This window comes from Rhagoletis zephyria, unplaced genomic scaffold (assembly GCF_001687245.7).
Source record: "Rhagoletis zephyria isolate East Lansing unplaced genomic scaffold, Rhagoletis_zephyria_1.1 Rzeph_scaffold_02640, whole genome shotgun sequence".
NCBI lineage: Eukaryota > Metazoa > Arthropoda > Insecta > Diptera > Tephritidae > Rhagoletis > Rhagoletis zephyria.
The window spans coordinates 34,688-52,269 of NW_016159724.1; the positions used below are offsets into that span (position 1 = coordinate 34,688).

General features: G+C 36.9%; 1 protein-coding gene across 2 annotated transcripts in view; it reads left to right on the forward strand.

The window, feature by feature from the left end:
- cv-2 (crosveinless 2-secreting protein) overlaps positions 1 to 15,616 on the forward strand; it is a 46,041-nt gene extending 30,425 nt beyond the window's left edge. For both annotated transcript variants that reach the window (XM_017621913.1, XM_017621914.1), the window contains exons 4-7: positions 6,722 to 6,821; positions 8,734 to 8,916; positions 13,534 to 13,746; positions 13,935 to 15,616. In XM_017621913.1, coding sequence (XP_017477402.1) covers positions 6,722 to 6,821; positions 8,734 to 8,916; positions 13,534 to 13,746; positions 13,935 to 15,361 — 1,923 coding nt within the window. In that variant the 3' untranslated portion in view covers positions 15,362 to 15,616. The remainder of the gene's footprint in view (positions 1 to 6,721; positions 6,822 to 8,733; positions 8,917 to 13,533; positions 13,747 to 13,934) is intronic.
- The last annotated feature ends 1,966 nt before the right edge of the window (positions 15,617 to 17,582 follow it).

Consider the following 17,582-nt stretch of genomic DNA (forward strand, 5'->3'; position numbering starts at 1 on the left):
TTTGATTTAAATTACTATATGGATAAGGTACTTTTATCGTGACGACTATGAGATCTCAGAATGCTTATGGCCAAGACTCAACAAAAGCCATAGCAAATGCTCCATCGACGGCGTATACCAACAAGCACTCTCTACAGAAGTTATTGGAATGAGGAAAAAGAGGAATCCATTCACCATTTCCTAACTCAATTACGCTTTTTCAAGAGTTTGGGGGTGAAGCGGAAGTGAAAATATCGGAGCTCCACAGATGGATGGACGGAGCAAGGCAAGAAGCACGTGTGCCCATGCGACGTACACTAAATCTATAAGCTCTGCGTGGTTCAGCTGGCAGCAAGTCCGTAGTAAAGCATAAAAGAGTAAATGCCTGTACATATAATGAAAAGAATATTTTAGCTAAAACGACAAATTATGGGGATTTGCATTAGTTCTTAATACGTATTTGCATTATTTTTGTTTGTTTTTTGTTTTCTAATCAATTTATCAAATTTTATTTATGTGAACGCTCGCTAACACCTTCTGTAGCCTTCTTACTTTCTCGCTCCCACTCTAATAAACTTTATCTCACTCTCTCTCCCTCTCTCTATCTCTATCTCTCTATCTGGTCGAATTAGATAAAACATAGATTTTTACGACGTCAAGGTCGTCAAACAAGTTTTTTTTTTTTTTTGTGACAATCATTATTAAAACCATGACGTTCGAGATCGTTTGGCACACTTGGCGCCGTCTTGAACAAGCATCTATGTGATTAGTTTTTTTCCTACAACTATTATTCATTATAAATTTGCATGCATGTGTGTGTGTGTGTGGCGATTTCTTTGCCAATAGATCGATGTGAGTTAAACTCGATACAGCATCGGCCAGCAGCAACAGCTAGAGAGCTACCAAAAACAACAGCAATTTTCTAGGCAATAACACCTCGCGGTTATAGACGCGACAAACATCCGTCTCATTACCAGCAGGCGGTCTGGCGCGTTCAGCGTTCAGCGCTCACCGGCCAACGAAAGGCATGGCAAAAAAGAGTTAACAGCCGCCAGCTGTTACCTGCAAAATAAAACAAGCCAACATCAGCGGCAAGTGTTTGTCTGTACTCAATTGCTGTTGATTCCTGCTTTCGTCGTCAACCAGATTCTCCAACTTTATAAGCGGCGACGCGCAAGCTATTAAATAGACAAGCGCCAGTGCCGCCGCGCACGGATTGACCACCGCTCTGACAAACAGACATTTTGAAAAAAAAAAACTCTTTTTGTTGCTTACTTTGGAAAGCCGCGCTTTGGCTGGCGAGCTTGGCCCACGGCTATGCTTACGTTAATAAATCAAAACGCGTTGATAAGGCGCTTGGACTAATTCACGCTGAGCTACTTTTCTAAGCAGATAACTGGCTGAAAAGGAATGCTAAGCTGAGAAAAGACGCAGCCATACTTATGTACATGCGAATATGTGTCTCAGCTCAACGCGCGTCAACCAGCTAAAATGAGCTTTACTTTTCTAAACGCTCTGCATTCCACAAGCTAGAAAGCGCTAGCGCGCATGTGCCAGCTGCATAATTATTATTTTTTTTTTGTTTCGCTCTTACGCGCCAATGCTATTTCTTGCTTAAGCGCTCAGCTGCTCAACTTGGATCGCTGAGATTGCCGAGCTTCGTATAGACTTCTTTTGTTGTATGAAGATATCTCGCTTTGGAGCAAATCAAGAAATATGTGTACGCATCTCCAGCAGCGTGCCGCTCAACGCTCAGCGCTCAAAACTCGGCTTAGCGCTCACCACCTCAGCACTATCGGCTGCTGGTGGTAACCCTGCACGCTGCCGCTGATACCACGGCAATGATTATCGTTCAACGCCAGTATTATTTTTAAGTGGGCGTAACCAAAAACTCTCTGGCGCCACCTTCGTTGTTGACGATGTCTGTACAACAATAACAACAAATTGAATGGAAACCACCACATCGTTTGGCGCTGTTTTGTTATTGTTGAATTGAATTTTGACTTCATTTGCTATGCTTTGTTTTTCTACTGCCTGCTGCTGTTATTGTTGTTGTTCACAGTTTATTTCTGTATACAATTATTTTCAATTTCGTTGCCCGCACTGCGCCGCCGCGCGTGCGGCTTAACGCTTACAATCAGCGGCTTTGCTTTTGTTACGGCGGCGCTTAAATCGGATTTCGAATCAGATTCAATTTCAGTCTGAGCTAAAGCTGGGATTTCAGTTCGAAGTTGTGTTCGGATCGATTTGTGGTACAGCGCAGCAGGCGCGTATGAGTACGCGAGTGTATCAGTGGCGCAGTCGCGCAGTTGCGCGCGCGTCCCCTACGTTCCAAGCGTTCATTCGTCGAAAATACGTATGCATGAAGGTGCGCAGCTTCAAGCAGATAAACTCAAACACACACACACACACACACACATACAAGTGCAGCCAGACATTCAGTTGGTTGTTAAATATTTCGGCTCGTAAAATTCATTTTATGTTTATGAAATTATTATTCTTCATAAAATTAAAATTATGGCTTCATTTCGGCGAATTGACACAAAATGCTATGGCGTCAATGTTTTCGTATGCGCTTTATCAAATCTCCATAACTCGTAAGACATTAATAGGTATGTAAATAAATACATTGCATACTAATTGTTAATTTAAGCTTTCTAACTAAATAAAAACTGGCTTCTCTTACAAATGCTTTGTGTAACTAATTCTTAATCTAAACTAGAAATCTGAAATTTTTAATTTGTATGTAAATATGTTTGGATAAGTTATGTTTTCTATTTATAGACTTTTAATATGTATGTACATATGTAAGCCTAGATTCGTTACGGCGTATCAAATGAACTTTAACGACGGTAGTGGGTTTTGTTTATTTCTTCGCTTAAAACTAAAAATAGCACCAGTCCTTTGTAATACTCTAATTAAGTACATAAGTCTGTCTGGGCGAAAGTTTTCCGTTATTTTAGCACTTTCCACAACTTCGTTGCCTTACAACGAACATGGATTCTATGTACACTGGGTTTGATTGGGAAACCTGATAAACCTGATACCTGATACAATTAATGTAATCGTAATCAAGAAAATGTTGATTGCGATTTTCTGATTTTCTGTAGAGGTTTAGTAGTTAAATAAATGAGCGGAACTTTGTTCTACTACACCGAAAATTATGTAAAATTGATTTAAAGTTGAAGTAATACAGTTACAAAGCGTTCGCTGTGGTGTAGTGGTTAGCAGTGCGCGCTACCAATCCGCAGGGCCTGTTACCAGTCCGGTTCAACCCAACATCAAAAAATAAAAACAAAAAACGTTTTTTCTAATAGCGGTCGCCCCTAAGCAGGCAATGGCAAACCTCCGAGCGTATTTCTGACGTAAACAAAACAGCTTGTAAAAATACAATCGCCTTTCGGGTCGGCGTAAAAATGTAGGCCCCTGCCCTTTGTGCTTGATTGCGATTACTTTAATTGTAATCCTCATTGTAATCCGAATTCAATGATTACGACTACTGTAAGCGTAATCCTATTTTTCATGATTACAATTACGGTAATTGTAATCTTAAAATTTGTATGATTACGATTACTATAATTACTATAATCGTAATCATAAAAAGTACGATTACGATTACAGTGGTCGTAATCGTTAAATTTTAAGGATTAAAATTAAAGTAATATATTTAATTTATTCAAGTTCAACCTACTGGGCTTAGCCCTCCCAGGTTTCGATGGTATATAATTAATCCGTTACATTTCCATCATAATATGAGGGAGTTAATGTCATTCTGCAGAGCTACGCAGTCTTCAGGGAGGTTAATAAGATGATAAAGCATGAGATCGTCGGCGTAAAGTAAACATTCACTAAGTTTGAAGACCTTAACGACATCATTGATAAAGGTAATGAAGAGTAATGGGCCTAGATGGCTACCTTGGGGTACACCAGAAGTAACTGAAATTGCCAGAGAGAGAGAGACTGTCACCAACTTTGACGATTAACTTCCTGTTCTTCCAGTATTACTCAAGCCAAGTTAAAGCGATGGAAGGAACTCCCAGCATCCCCAATTGGGCGATAAGTAGGTCATGGCCTAAACTGTTAATCACAATCAAGCATGTTATAATTACAATTACAGTAATCGTAATGCTGAAAATTTTCGTAATTACAATTACAGTAATTGTAATCCTAAGTAATCATAAAGTGCCCAGCTCTGGATAATAGGCATACATAGTCTTTCACTACTTCAGTATACAAAGTCTCTGTGTGTGTTTCGCTAGCAGAGCTCGAAAATAACCCTTAACTATTAACTAGTAATGTGACATTTTGGGTACGAATTAGGCTACACGTACATACATACATAAATATGTATTCATTTTGGGCTCTTCTAAATAACCGAAAAAAGAATTAAAGCAAAGTTAATAGCCGCATGGAGTTTTTATCCTGCTAAGTAAAGTTTTGTTTAACTAATAGTTTAAATTTGCTTTCCAAAAATCTTCTTTACTAGCTTTATTAATTTGAATAATTCCAATAAAATTCTCTTGGCAGCATTTTCAATCAAAAACGACTTAGGATTTTTATCGTTGTCGTTCGCACTGGCTGCTGAACCTGCTTGTTGTGTCGCCTATCAGCAAAAGAGATTTTAAAAATCTCTTAATTAAAAAGATACATCTCTTAATTAAAAACTCACAAGAGATATGTACATACGTGCATATAAATTCTAAGATAAACTTTAATGAATATCACAAACTCTTAGTAAAATTTGCATATTTTATGGGTGGTTGTAGCAAAAGAGACAGTGGCACAAACACTAACACAGAGGCTTGAAGCTTAGCCCAGTAGCGGAATGTGATGGAGGGTAAAGCAATGGTGAAAAAGGTAGTACTACAACTGGTATAAACTGTGTGATTCCACATACCTCCTTCATTAGAGTGCGCCATGAGAAAACGGAACTAATGTCCTGCACGACTAGGAATAAGGTCGCTAGCTTTTAATTGTCAAAGTTGAATTGAAAAAGTCTGCGGTTATGCGAAGTATCTGGGAGTTATATGGGATCCTGAGCTGAGTTGGAAAATAAATATAGAAGTAAGAGTAAAGAAAGCGAAGACATGGGGTCTTAATCCAAGAGTTGTACTCTGGATCCACCCAACGGCTATATGCCCGATTTTATGCTACGGCTCCCTTTTATGGTGGACTGCCCTACGGAATCAGTATAATCACATAAACTTAGGCAAAATTCAGGAGGCTACATACATTGGGACTACAGGGCCCTGCGGATGCCCTCAAAATGCTATTACAAAACTACATATTTGCTATATACCTGCACATAAGGCACTCCCCATCAGAATCTACTATAAGACTTATGTAGAGGACTGGGTATACGGAAAGAAAGAACGCTTGGACATAGGTGTATAATTTGTCGATTGCCGCCCAGGAGGAGACTGGCTACCAACAACATATGACCTGAAATAGAATTTCACAGGCCTTTCGGGGACTTTCTCTGGTCGATAGCAAAATGGGATGGGGAACCTAATATCTCCTCCTGGATACATCATCTGTAAACTAGTGGCTCCAAAATCGATTGCGGAGTTAAGGCAGGCGATTTTTTTCTGAATTCCTGGGATTATAGGGAGTATAGCCGGGCGGCTATTAAGGCCCTGTCGGTTTCTACAGCAAAGCTGACACTAAAGACAAAGTGTAGAATTTTTTTTTTTTAACACAGTAAGTAGTCAGCTCGATCTAGTTTTAGAGCGGGTTCAGTATTGGCCTCGAACAAGAATCGGACCGCATCCCCAATTGATATCTAACATATCTAACAAAAAAACTTTTCTCCGAAATCTTCAGAAATCGGATCAAAGGTGGCGCATGGCGGCGGGTTGCCATATATCCAAACTCATGTGGACTGCATACAAGTCTAAGAGAGCCCACAACTTAGTAAGCAAACTCAGACCTGGCTTTGCAAGGCTAGTAGCGATTTTTGCTGAGCATTGGCTAACATATTCATACGAAGTTCATGGGCTCAAAAGTTGTTCCGCCACCATTCAAACCTAACCCAACCATATAGATTTCAGATCCTGGCTCACAGTCAGGTTTGAAGCCGTCACTAAAACTTCTATGGTTGGAACAAGACCAGGCGGAACTACCCTTAAAATTATGTGCGTGGCTGAAGGCGTCGTTGAAATGTACCGACATTTTGCTACTGGGTCAACGGTAAACAAAAACACCTATACGCCAAAAACTTATTATACATACATATAGTACTTATAATATATACATATACTATGTATATGTATATGCAGTCGACTAAGATGAGGTTTTTGCTGGACCTGCAAGGTCGTTGGAGGCCGTTCTCCAAAGTGTGTGTGTGTGTGTACTATGCGAGAAGTGGTTTCTCCTGTAGAGTACCTGATTGTATGTATGTATATTTATATATATTTACACTTTATTGGGCTGTATATGTGCAAATGTATGGAATCATGGTTATATATACGCGTTTATGAATATATCTGCTGTATGTGGTACTGACGTTGTGGCGCCTGTTGATTTGACTCCAGGCAAAAATCTGAACTCTGTGTTGTCAGATTTTTATTTATTTATTTTATTTTTTGATGAGCGCATTGTTCTAATTAATTGCAAAAATTTCGAGTGTAGAATCGTAATTAAAGTTAGTATTTTATGAAAATGTGTTACCATAAAATGTAAACCAAAAAATCATTTAATATGAAAAGCTAAAAAATTCATCATCAAATTTATTATTTTACAGAATGGTTTTGTTAACTGTGACAAAGAAAGCTGCCCCTCCATCGATGATTGCTATTTGTTGGATCCAAAGACGCCAGATACGTGTTGTAGGAAATGCAAAGGTGAGTGGACTTGGAAACATTTCATATAAAGCTATTAGTTGAAGTAAAGGCATTTGCAGCGTTTTGCAATGAATTTTCATAATTCTACCCCCATATTTCGGCAGTTTTGCAAATATTCAACAATAATCGATTATTTGTATAAGTAGACTTCTGTACATGGAACCTGCGTTTTGTCGCTTTTTTTTGTGAAGATTAATTGAGCCGTGTTTATTTGTACAATATTTTTTACTTGGATTTTCCTAAATTTTGAAAAAAGCTAGAAAGAGCTAAAAGATTTACCGAAAAAAGCTAAAAAAAGCTGGCAGCCAAATTGGAATTTTTCTAGCTGAACGGCGAAACAACAGCTAAATCTAGCTGGAAAAGGACTAAAATGGCAACACTGTTGGCATGTATATGAAATCTTTTATTCAATCCATTCAATCCAACAAGTCAGTTCGATTTCTGTTATGTCGTCGTTGGCATATCGATTTCTTTAAAAACTAATTTTCATGAAACTCGAGGTTTCAAAAATTGAATGTGGACATTAAATATGGCCGTATTCATAAAAGCTTTTAGACTTAAGTTAGCAAAATGAAGAACGTTTTTAGTTCTGCAACTTTTGTTTTTTTTTTTTAGTTTGATTTTAAAGCTATTGCAAANAGCTAACAGCCAAATTGGAATTTTTCTAGCTGAACGGCGAAACCACAGCTAAATCTAGCTGGAAAATAACTAAAATGGCAACACTGTTGGCATGTATATGAAATCTTTTATTCAATCCATTTTTCTAACAAGTCAGTTCGATTTCTGTTATGTCGTCGTTGGCATATCGATTTATTTAAAAACTAATTTTCATGAAATTCGAGGTTTCAAAAATTGAATGTGTACATTAAATATGGCCGTATTCATAAAAGCTTTTAGACTTAAGTTAGCAAAATGAAGAACGTTGTTAGTTATGCAACTTTTTTTTTTTATGTTTTATTTTAAAGTTATTGCAAAATCGCATAATTATATAGAAAATCGTTTTTTTTTTTAATTTTTACCTACTCATTCCCTAAATCTGAACGATGTGTCTAAATGGCATTTATATGTTGAAGAGAATCATGCTTTACGTAGGTGACTTTTAAAGGGTTTCAAAAGATATCTGAAGTTGAGAAATTTTCTCGAGGTCCTTCCATATAAATCCTTATAACTCATAACATATCGTTATTGTAAAATAAATAAAAAAACCCCCTATTATAGCAGAAAGATTGCCTTTTTCAAATGAGCCTCGTTCTGCATGAATTATTAAAAGACTAAAACAATTACAGCTTGCTAGCTATTTGAANATTTTTTGTTTTGCAAGCTACAATGCATGGGGTAACCCGACCATGCACTTTAAATTGGAACTTTACTAGATATTCATATATCCTGAGTTATTTGATGTACAAGAATTTTATAATTAAAGCATTTTTAGGGGTCGGCAACGCGTTCCAAAGGTGCCCAAACCCACAATTTTTTGTATGGAGATTTTTTATTTTGCTCCATATGCGGCTTTTAAAGCATGGTTTTAATTCTATGTGCTAGAGGCCAGAAAACGGTTTATAAAAACGTTTTTTTTTTTTTTTTTAATTTAACCTTATTTGACTTACTCATTCCCTAAATCTGAACAATGTGTCTAAATGGCATTTATATGTTGAAGAGAAACATGCTTTACGTAGGTGACTTTATGTTGAGAAATTTTCTCGAGGCCCTTCCATATACATAAATCCTTATAACTCATAACATATCGTTATTGTAAAATAAATAAAAAACCCCCTATTATAGCAAAAAAGAATGCCTTTTCCAAATGAGCCTCGTTCCGCATGAATTATTAAAAGACTAAAACAATTACAGCTTGCTAGCTATTTGAAATGATTTGAACTACTAAACTTTCTTTTCTATTCAACTATCTTAGGTTGTATTTTTCGCGGCGTACCATACTCCAGTGGCACTGAATGGACTGATCCCGAAGATCCTTGTAAAACATACAAATGTATTGCCAGTGTTGTTACCGAGACGACGATGAAATGTTTCAATCAATGTGATGATGAACACGTTATACCGCCAAAGCCGGGCGAATGTTGTCCAACATGTCGAGGTAAGTTCTAGTAATTGCATTATTAATATTACATATTTTGTATGATTGTAACAGACACATAACAAAATATTTCGCTACCTTTTGCTTAAGTTTTATTATTTTTTTTTGTTATTGACCCTTTGTTATCATCTCTAAACTAGTCATAAAAAAAATCAAAACTCCATTTTTTTAATTTTTTTTTTGTCTAAAATACTAATAGAATTAAAAAAAATGTAAAAAAATTGTTGCTAGTGGTCTGCGGCCCATTGAAATTTGTACGATATATCTAGGGTTGCCAACATTTTCTAAGATATTACTCTTTCAAAAAAAAAAACGGAAAAAATATAGTACACTTCAAATATATATGGTATTTTATTTAAGAGGAAAAGTACAAACGCTTTTCATGTATACACCATTTCTTCATTCTTATGAATTTCTTTTATAGAAAATATATTTCTTTCATCTTGCCATTTCAAGATTATAATAGAAAACTCTTTCGGCGAATGCTAAAGTTGCAGAAATAGAACAGAAGTTGAATAAATTTAAGTAAATTTGATAATTAATTCTAAGTATTAATAAATATATATTTCCAATTTTGATCTGTGTTTCTATTCACATACTCACCATGACCTGTTATTTTAATGAATGAGGTTGTTCACGCTTGCCTGGTTATCAGCTTATGTGTTTATGTGGTTATATTTTTTATTCAGTTTACAACAATAAAATACACTACACAATAATAATTTTTAACCAGATAACCTGATAACCTGGTAAGCTTGAACAACACCACCCTGACGTCGAACAATATCTTAAACAAAATATTTTTTTGTTTCTGACGCAGATATTAAATTTATAAAAAAAAAAACTTTTATTTGACATACATACATAAAGTAAATACACATTTAAGAAATAATTTCCAACAAAAAATGAAAAAAAAACTATAAAAAATGGCCCCTTTTTCAAGATGGTGTACAGGATTTCTACATCGGGCATCGTCTGAAAACTAACAAAAAAAAATTATTTAAGAAGGTAGTCGCTATAGCGATGCCTGGGGAAAAATCTTGTTTTTTTGCAAAAATGGCAATGGTTTGAGGAAACGACATGTCTTTTCATGAAAATGTTCAACTAAATAAATTCAAAACTTAAAAACCGGGCATCGAATCAGAAATTCTCTACGTCTACAATGTCGCAGCCAAATCCGTTTAGCCGACCATGAGATATTTATCGCGTACACCAGCTTAAAAATCAGTGTTCAGAGAAAAACGCAGAAGACGAAGGTACATTGGTACCGCCTTACGGCGCCTTTCAACTACTCCCTCTTCCAACCGCTATAGTTTATGAAATACTTTGAATTCGGCAATGATGAGGAAGCGCTTAAGATATTTTTAAGGGTAGGTCGAATAACTCTTCACTGCAATTACGTATACATTTTTTTGATAAAATTAAAAAAAAAATCGATCAATGCGTGTTTTTTGGAAGTAAATATTTTATATTAAAAATTTTAAAATTTTATCGAAATACGGTTTTGAAAATTTTTTCGATTTCAAAAGTGTTCAGAAAGTTGAAAATTTCAGAAGCAAAAAGTTACCCAATTGGCCAATTTTTCGCAAAGTTATGGGCATTTAAAAAAGGAACGTTTGTTTTCAAAAATCGATATCACGAAAAAGGCTGGACAAAAAAAAATTAAAAAAAAAAAATCAGGGAGGTCTCTCTCAATCGGAGATCCAAAAGCCAAATGGTGTCCGAATTGGGCTGTAATCATATGTATGTATACCTAACGCACACATTCTTAAAAAGATTCACAACTGAAAAAATTTAGGTAGATTTTTTTTGCATAAATCAATTTGCAGGATCTATCTCTAATTAAGGCAAATATGTTTCTCTTCATGATTACATTCTCCTAAAAGAAAACCTGTTTTTGTATAATTGTGTTAAAAATTGTTAAGGTCCGCATACAGTTCTATTCCCGGATCTGATTTTTGAGTTGTGCCTCTTTTGAAGAGGTTGTACGATTTGTACATTCGTATGCGCTTACGTATATAGTATATACATTTGTAAGTATATATAAAAATATTATAGATATTGAAACGAAACCATAAAACTAACATTAAAACTTACGTCGACAAAGAGGAATCAATGCTATGAAAACAATCGGCTATCATTCGCATAATCCCCAAAAGCATGACAAAATCACAACTGAGCAAATAAAAACAAAATAATATAGTATTGAAAAAAAAGGGAAAACAAATCATACAAATTAAAATAATAATGATTTGAATACAGCAAAAAATCGCTATCTAGCTAAATACACTTTATTGATTTTTATATCTAAATTCATACATACATACATACATACATACATACATACATATGCAGACACATACATATCTACATCATTCCGAGACAATGGGTCAATATCCAAAAATAAGCATCACATTCAATTTTGATGCCATATACTCCTCGTATTTAGCGCAGTCACTTAAGTTGATTTCTCGCTAATCTTTTGTCATAATAAAAACAACAAAAAAAGTACAAAGAAAAAAAATATATATAACTGAGACGCGGAATGTTGTTGACGTATGTATGTTTGTATGTATGTATACATATGTGCATACATTGTAGTTTTATTATATGATTTGCCAATCACAATAATGTCATTAAATCATTTAAGCCTCAATAAAACTTGATCGAAATTATTGTTTATGGCCAAAGTAGATAATAACTAATACTATTAGAAGGAACGTGTGTTGAGTAACGCATTCAGAGTATGTGTAAATGTTGTTATGTGTACATGTGGCTAAATTAAATAGGAATATGTAGACATGGACATTAAATTGCATCACTCTCCATACAAAAAAAAAGGTATTCTTTTTCCAGCGGAATTATACAATTTAATATATATTTTAAGGTCTCCGCAAAAATATTTCGCAAAACTTAGTATTTACGTGAGCTAGACTGTTTGAAAACTCCGCAGAAGATCAAGCGTTTTATAGAAATCAATGATAGACGAGGTTAAGCTTAAAAGGTCTGCATAAGAATATTTAAAAATTTTATCACGAAATCAAAATAATTAGATTTTTGGAGGAATTTTCAAATTGGTCTAGTCCACGCCCTAAAATATAATAAATTTTATAACTCTGGTGGAAAGACCGCAACTATTTTTTGGTGAGGCACCCTAATTTATGTACATATGGATAGATATAGTAGAAACAAACTTGCTTATAAGATTTTGTACTACATACACATATCTGGCTGATTGAAATTACAAAGTTTGCAGCGATAGTTGGAATATGGAAAATAATAAGTTTGCTTGAAATCAAAAATCGAATTTATGTAGTTTGGCTAATTTCTGTTTCACTGAGAACAGTAAACTTATCTCTTGTCATACACCAAGCGCACTTCGGCGTGCTTCTGCGAAAGATTTACGGGGCTTTGTGTGTGTGGCAGCTCCAAATAACGCAGACGATTGAACGATGGGTCATGTCGCACGAATGATCACAAATCCGGAAAGTACAAAGCTCGGAACTCGCCAGGGGGTAAATTATTACAATATTGTTCTGAAAAGGCTTTATTTCTAAACTACATGTAGCAGGGTTGCCACCTATTTTAAAAATAAAATGCAACCCGAATTAAGGATTTAGGTGTTTTAAATATACATATGGCATAATATGAGTGTCAGCTAAAAGAAGTTTATAAGGTTGAATGTTTGAAAACATTTTGCAGAGATAAATAAATTATGACAAATATAGATATCAAGCGAAATGGTTTTGAAAAGGCTTCATTTATAAACCACGTGCAACAGGGTTGCCACCTGTTTAATAAATCAAATTCAACTTAAGGGAATTATCAACTAATATCACAATGTTAGTGTCAGAAGAAAGAAGCTTAACAAAATTTTAGTTTGAAAATATTTTGAAAGGGTTGCCACCTGTTTGAAAAGTCAAGGTTAATTAAATTATACACAGGTTATTATATGCTTATTCAGATTACGGGTGATAAACGAAAAAGTGTTAAGAAATCTTTAGCTTGAACATTAATAATATTTCTGGAGTGTTTTAAGGGGATTGCCACCTGTTAAAAAATCTTATTTAATTCTAATTATTGAATATGTAGTTATAATTACTTAATAGCTTAAATAAATTATGACAAATATGAGTATCAAGCGAAATGGTTGCGAAAAGGCTACGCGTAGGAGGGTTACCACCTGTTTGAAAAATAAAATTCCACTGAAAGAGGTTTAAGAAGGTTATGGTGTGAAAATATTTTTAAGGGGATTAAAAAGTAGAAAAAAAAATTTAAATCTACTTTTTCTGCCTGTGTTTAAGTATGTCAAGTTTTATTGAAATAAATTAGACTTTGGGCCGTATGAACGAAAACTAAGCAATTGCTTTTTATTCAAATTTCAGACCTTCTGCACGTTTTATTTCAATAAATTTAAGTAAAATTTCAGGAATTTTAAGAAATAGTAATTGCTAAACTTTTATTCTGCCGCTTATGTGACACAGAAATTTCATACACTCAGCGAAACTAGTGAGGACAAATTAATGCATATTTAAATTACTGAGAGTCAATTTTGTTTTTGGCGTAAATTCATATACATACATGAATAATTACCATGTACCTTAATTTTATTTCAAGGTTGTAAGATCAATGGACAAGTTGTAGCCGAGGGGCAGGAAGTAGTCGGCTCGATAGACGATCGTTGCATGGTGTGTCAATGTTCGAAGAATAAATTGACCTGTGCCAAGAAGACATGTCCAATACTACAATGTCCCATTTCAAAGCAAACACAAAATCCCAACGAGTGTTGTCCACGTTGCACCGAGCACCGCGAGTTTATGCCAGTAACTGGTGAGTACGAAATAAAAGCTAGGGATGCAAGTACTCAGATGCTTATAATATGGGGAGCGTGTAAATTAGGCAAACAAAGATCGCAGCTGTACTCAGCTGAATAGCTTATCTTTCTACAAAATCATTTCGCACTTTTTTACTCCTTTCGTTTCTAATATCTTATCTCTCGTTTATTTTCCACCTTCCAGGCAAATGCATTTTCAACAACAAAGTCTACTACGATAAGACTCAATTCACGCCCGATCGCTGCACAAATTGCACCTGCAGCAATGGCACATCGGTGTGTCAGCGCAACACCTGCCCCGTGCTAGAATGCTCGCCCGAGTATCAGGAAATGGACGGCTGCTGCCCACACTGCATCACATCGGAAGTGCGCAGCGAATGCATACACAACGGTATTACCTACATGAATAACGAGACTTGGAATTTGGGTCCATGCCGCTCGTGTCGCTGTACTGCCGGCAATATACGCTGCTCCGAAATGCGCTGTGCGGCGGTGAGGTGTCGTTCGAATGAGGAGAAGAAAACTTTACCGGGCGAGTGTTGTCCACGTTGCCTAGAGACCGCTGGCACCTGCACTGTCTTCGGTGATCCGCACTTCAAAACGTTCGATGGCAAATTCTTCAGCTTTCAGGGTTCGTGCAAATATCTGCTCGCTGCCGATTGCCGTGATCATTCCTTCTCCATACGTCTAACGAATGATGGGCGCGGCACGAAGCGGTCGTCGTGGGCGAAAACGGTAACTTTGAAAATGCGCGGTATTCGTGTGAATTTGGGTCAAAAGCTGCGTGTAAAGGTGAATGGCAGTCGGGTGTTGTTGCCGTATCAGGGCGCGGCCGATGGGCCCATCATCAGCATCGAACGGCAAGGCGAAAGTATTTTACTGCGGACCGATGTGGGGCTAAATCTCGAATGGGATGGTAATAATTTTCTGCAATTAACGGCACCCGCCTCTTTCAAGCAAAAGTTGTGCGGCCTCTGTGGCAACTATAACGGCATTGGACGTGACGATCTCACCAGCCGCGATGGCAACAATCACACCGACGATGAGGTTTGGCGCTTCGCCAACTCATGGAAGGTGGGCGGACCGAAAGCGTGTTCACGGCGTGTGGACAAACTTGCCGCGCGGCCAAATTGCAAGCAACGCCAGGCGAACGCCTACTGCCGCTGGCTGCGCGAATCTGAAGTATTCGGAAACTGTGATAATAGACTAAATCCCAATAACTATTTTGATGCCTGCAAGATGGACGTCTGCGAATGCCCCAACGGCCTGTGCCATTGTGACAGTTTCGCCGCGTATGCGCACGAATGTCGCCGTTTAGGTGTGCAGGTGCCGGATGAGTGGCGCAAGCGCACCAGGTGTCCGGCGGGCATGTGGCGACGCAATGCAACCAAAATCGCGTTACCGCCGTGGCAGTACCAAATGCGCGGCGGTGGTGGGGCCGGTGGTGTTAGTGCGCAAGCGCGTCGTCGCAAGCAACAACAGCAACTGGAGCTACAGCTACAATTGCAGCAATTGCAGGAGCAGAATAATCAGTTGTTGTTGGAGCAGCACGTGCCGAAGAGTCTGCTGGTGCATAAGTCACCGAATCGAACGCCACCACCGCTGCACTGAGCGCGCGCATGCGCAACGTCGCACTACATTCATCAACACTAACTAAGCTACGCTAGGCTATGAAAAATATTTCAAATTGAATAGAAATACTTTTTTTTTTTTTAATAGAAATACTTCTGTTTATTTTTTTTAGCAGATGATAACTAAAGCATATTGCTTCAGTTTATTAGATGAAGCGCATAAACGTATTTGTTTCTGTGCGTGTGTGTATGTGTTTGTTTGTTTATTTCTGCTAACTAAACCCAGTGGGAAAATGTAATGTATAGTAATCGAAAAAATAATCAGTAAAACGAACCTTTTCACTTTCGAAAATGCTTTTTTCCCCCCATGGCGATGTCCAAAGTAAAGTGGGGCATTCAATGTTGCATTACCAGTGCTGATTACATAGTTAACAGTAACAAAATCGAGAGCTCATAAGAAATACATTGCACTAATGCATGTAATGCATTACAACCTTGCCCACTGGGAATTTTATTGTATTTGACTGTAGTTGTAGACTTAATTTTAAGCCTCACTGTTTCTCTGTGCTATTTCGTACCATTTTTTTTTTTTTTTTTTTTTTTGTATTAACTAAACTAGTATAAGTTCACTTTATTTTTGTATATTTATTTGTATGTGTACATATATGTATGTAGCATATTTTTGTATTTGTAGAATTGTAGAATTAGAGCGAAATTTCCATATTTCAACCGTAACGGTTCCTACTCACACTATTCATTTGCATGCACATGCCCTGTCATTGGAGCAAAAGTAGTCAGTTAAGTGCGCATGCGCGTGCCACTGCAAAAGTGAAAAGAGTGTGCAACTAATGCGCATGCTGCCACATCCTCATGCGTTTGAGCCATACAAAAGGCGTTATGCGCATGCGTCACACCATTCTACTTCAAGTTCATGCGCTGCGTTGCTTAGGTGCCTTACTTATGCACTTCATATTTATATATATTCAATTCTTTTTTGTATAGAAACTTTTGCACAAATACACGTTTTTATTGGTTCGCTGGCAAGCGCAAAGCATGGCAATGTGTGCGTCAGCTGGCTGACTCATACCTGCCTCCCTATCATCATATTCTATGCACTAGCTCTAGGAATCTCACATATTTTGCTACTCTCACAAACCGAGAATGCAACTACGATGGTCACTAAAATATGCATGCATCATCAAATTCATTTTGAAAAAGTTAATCTTTTTCTAATATGAACGAATACCGTTTTTTCGGATAATTGCGTTTTGCTTAATTGCGTCACATTTAATAGCGCCACTTAAAATTGCATTGCATTTAATTGCGACGTGTGCTGCCTAAGTCAATTCGGGTGTGCGCAATTAAAAATTCGATTTATAGGAAAACCGTTTAAATGGTTCTCACACTTAATTGAGTCGAAATTTATTAAACGAAAGCAGAATTTTTACATAAGAATTTGCTAAATAATTTAATCAAAATACATTTGTTTTAATTTCGACGAATACCGTTATCATTGAATAGTCGCGTTAGTTTTGATTGTGCCACATTTAATTGAGTCACCTTTAATTGCGTAAAATTGTTTGCACCTGTTGACTAAATTAGTTTTACCCGTTCGCTAAAGATTTGTCATCGTGCAAAACTCGCATTTACAGGAATACCGCCTAATTGTCCTCATGCTCGATTGCGTCGAAAAGATTTAATGTTGAAATAATTCATTTTTTTTATTCCTGAAATTGGTACCTCCGAAACCTCGAGCTTCGAAAAGTGCTTGCGACATATCTCTTTCTTACTCTGAGGATACAATAAGAGATCATTGGGTGCCAAGTCGGGGCTGAAAGCCGAAGGGTGTAATTATTCTACGCTTTGAGCGCCAAGAAACCCTTTTATTGGACTGTGGTCGTGATGGAGGAAGATCGTTTTGCGGCGATTCTCCGAAGACTTCCGCCCAACAAACGGTTGTGTAACATTAACCTTTGCCCAAACAGTGGATTGTTGCTGTGTTTTGGATTCGTAAGTGCCAATCCACGACCAACTGCAGATCACCGATTACGATGTCGTAGCTGTCATTTAACCTAACCTGGCTGGTTGTTAGAATTTAGTCGCACCTATCGACACAATACATACTTTTTTTTTTTGTTTTTTTTTGTGCACTAAGAAACTAACCGACGCTTTATAGCGCTGACTTCTATTTTTGTGACCACGTGTGTATGATGTAAAATTTAGAACAAATTTTGAGAGCAAAAAAACTGAATCGCATCTTC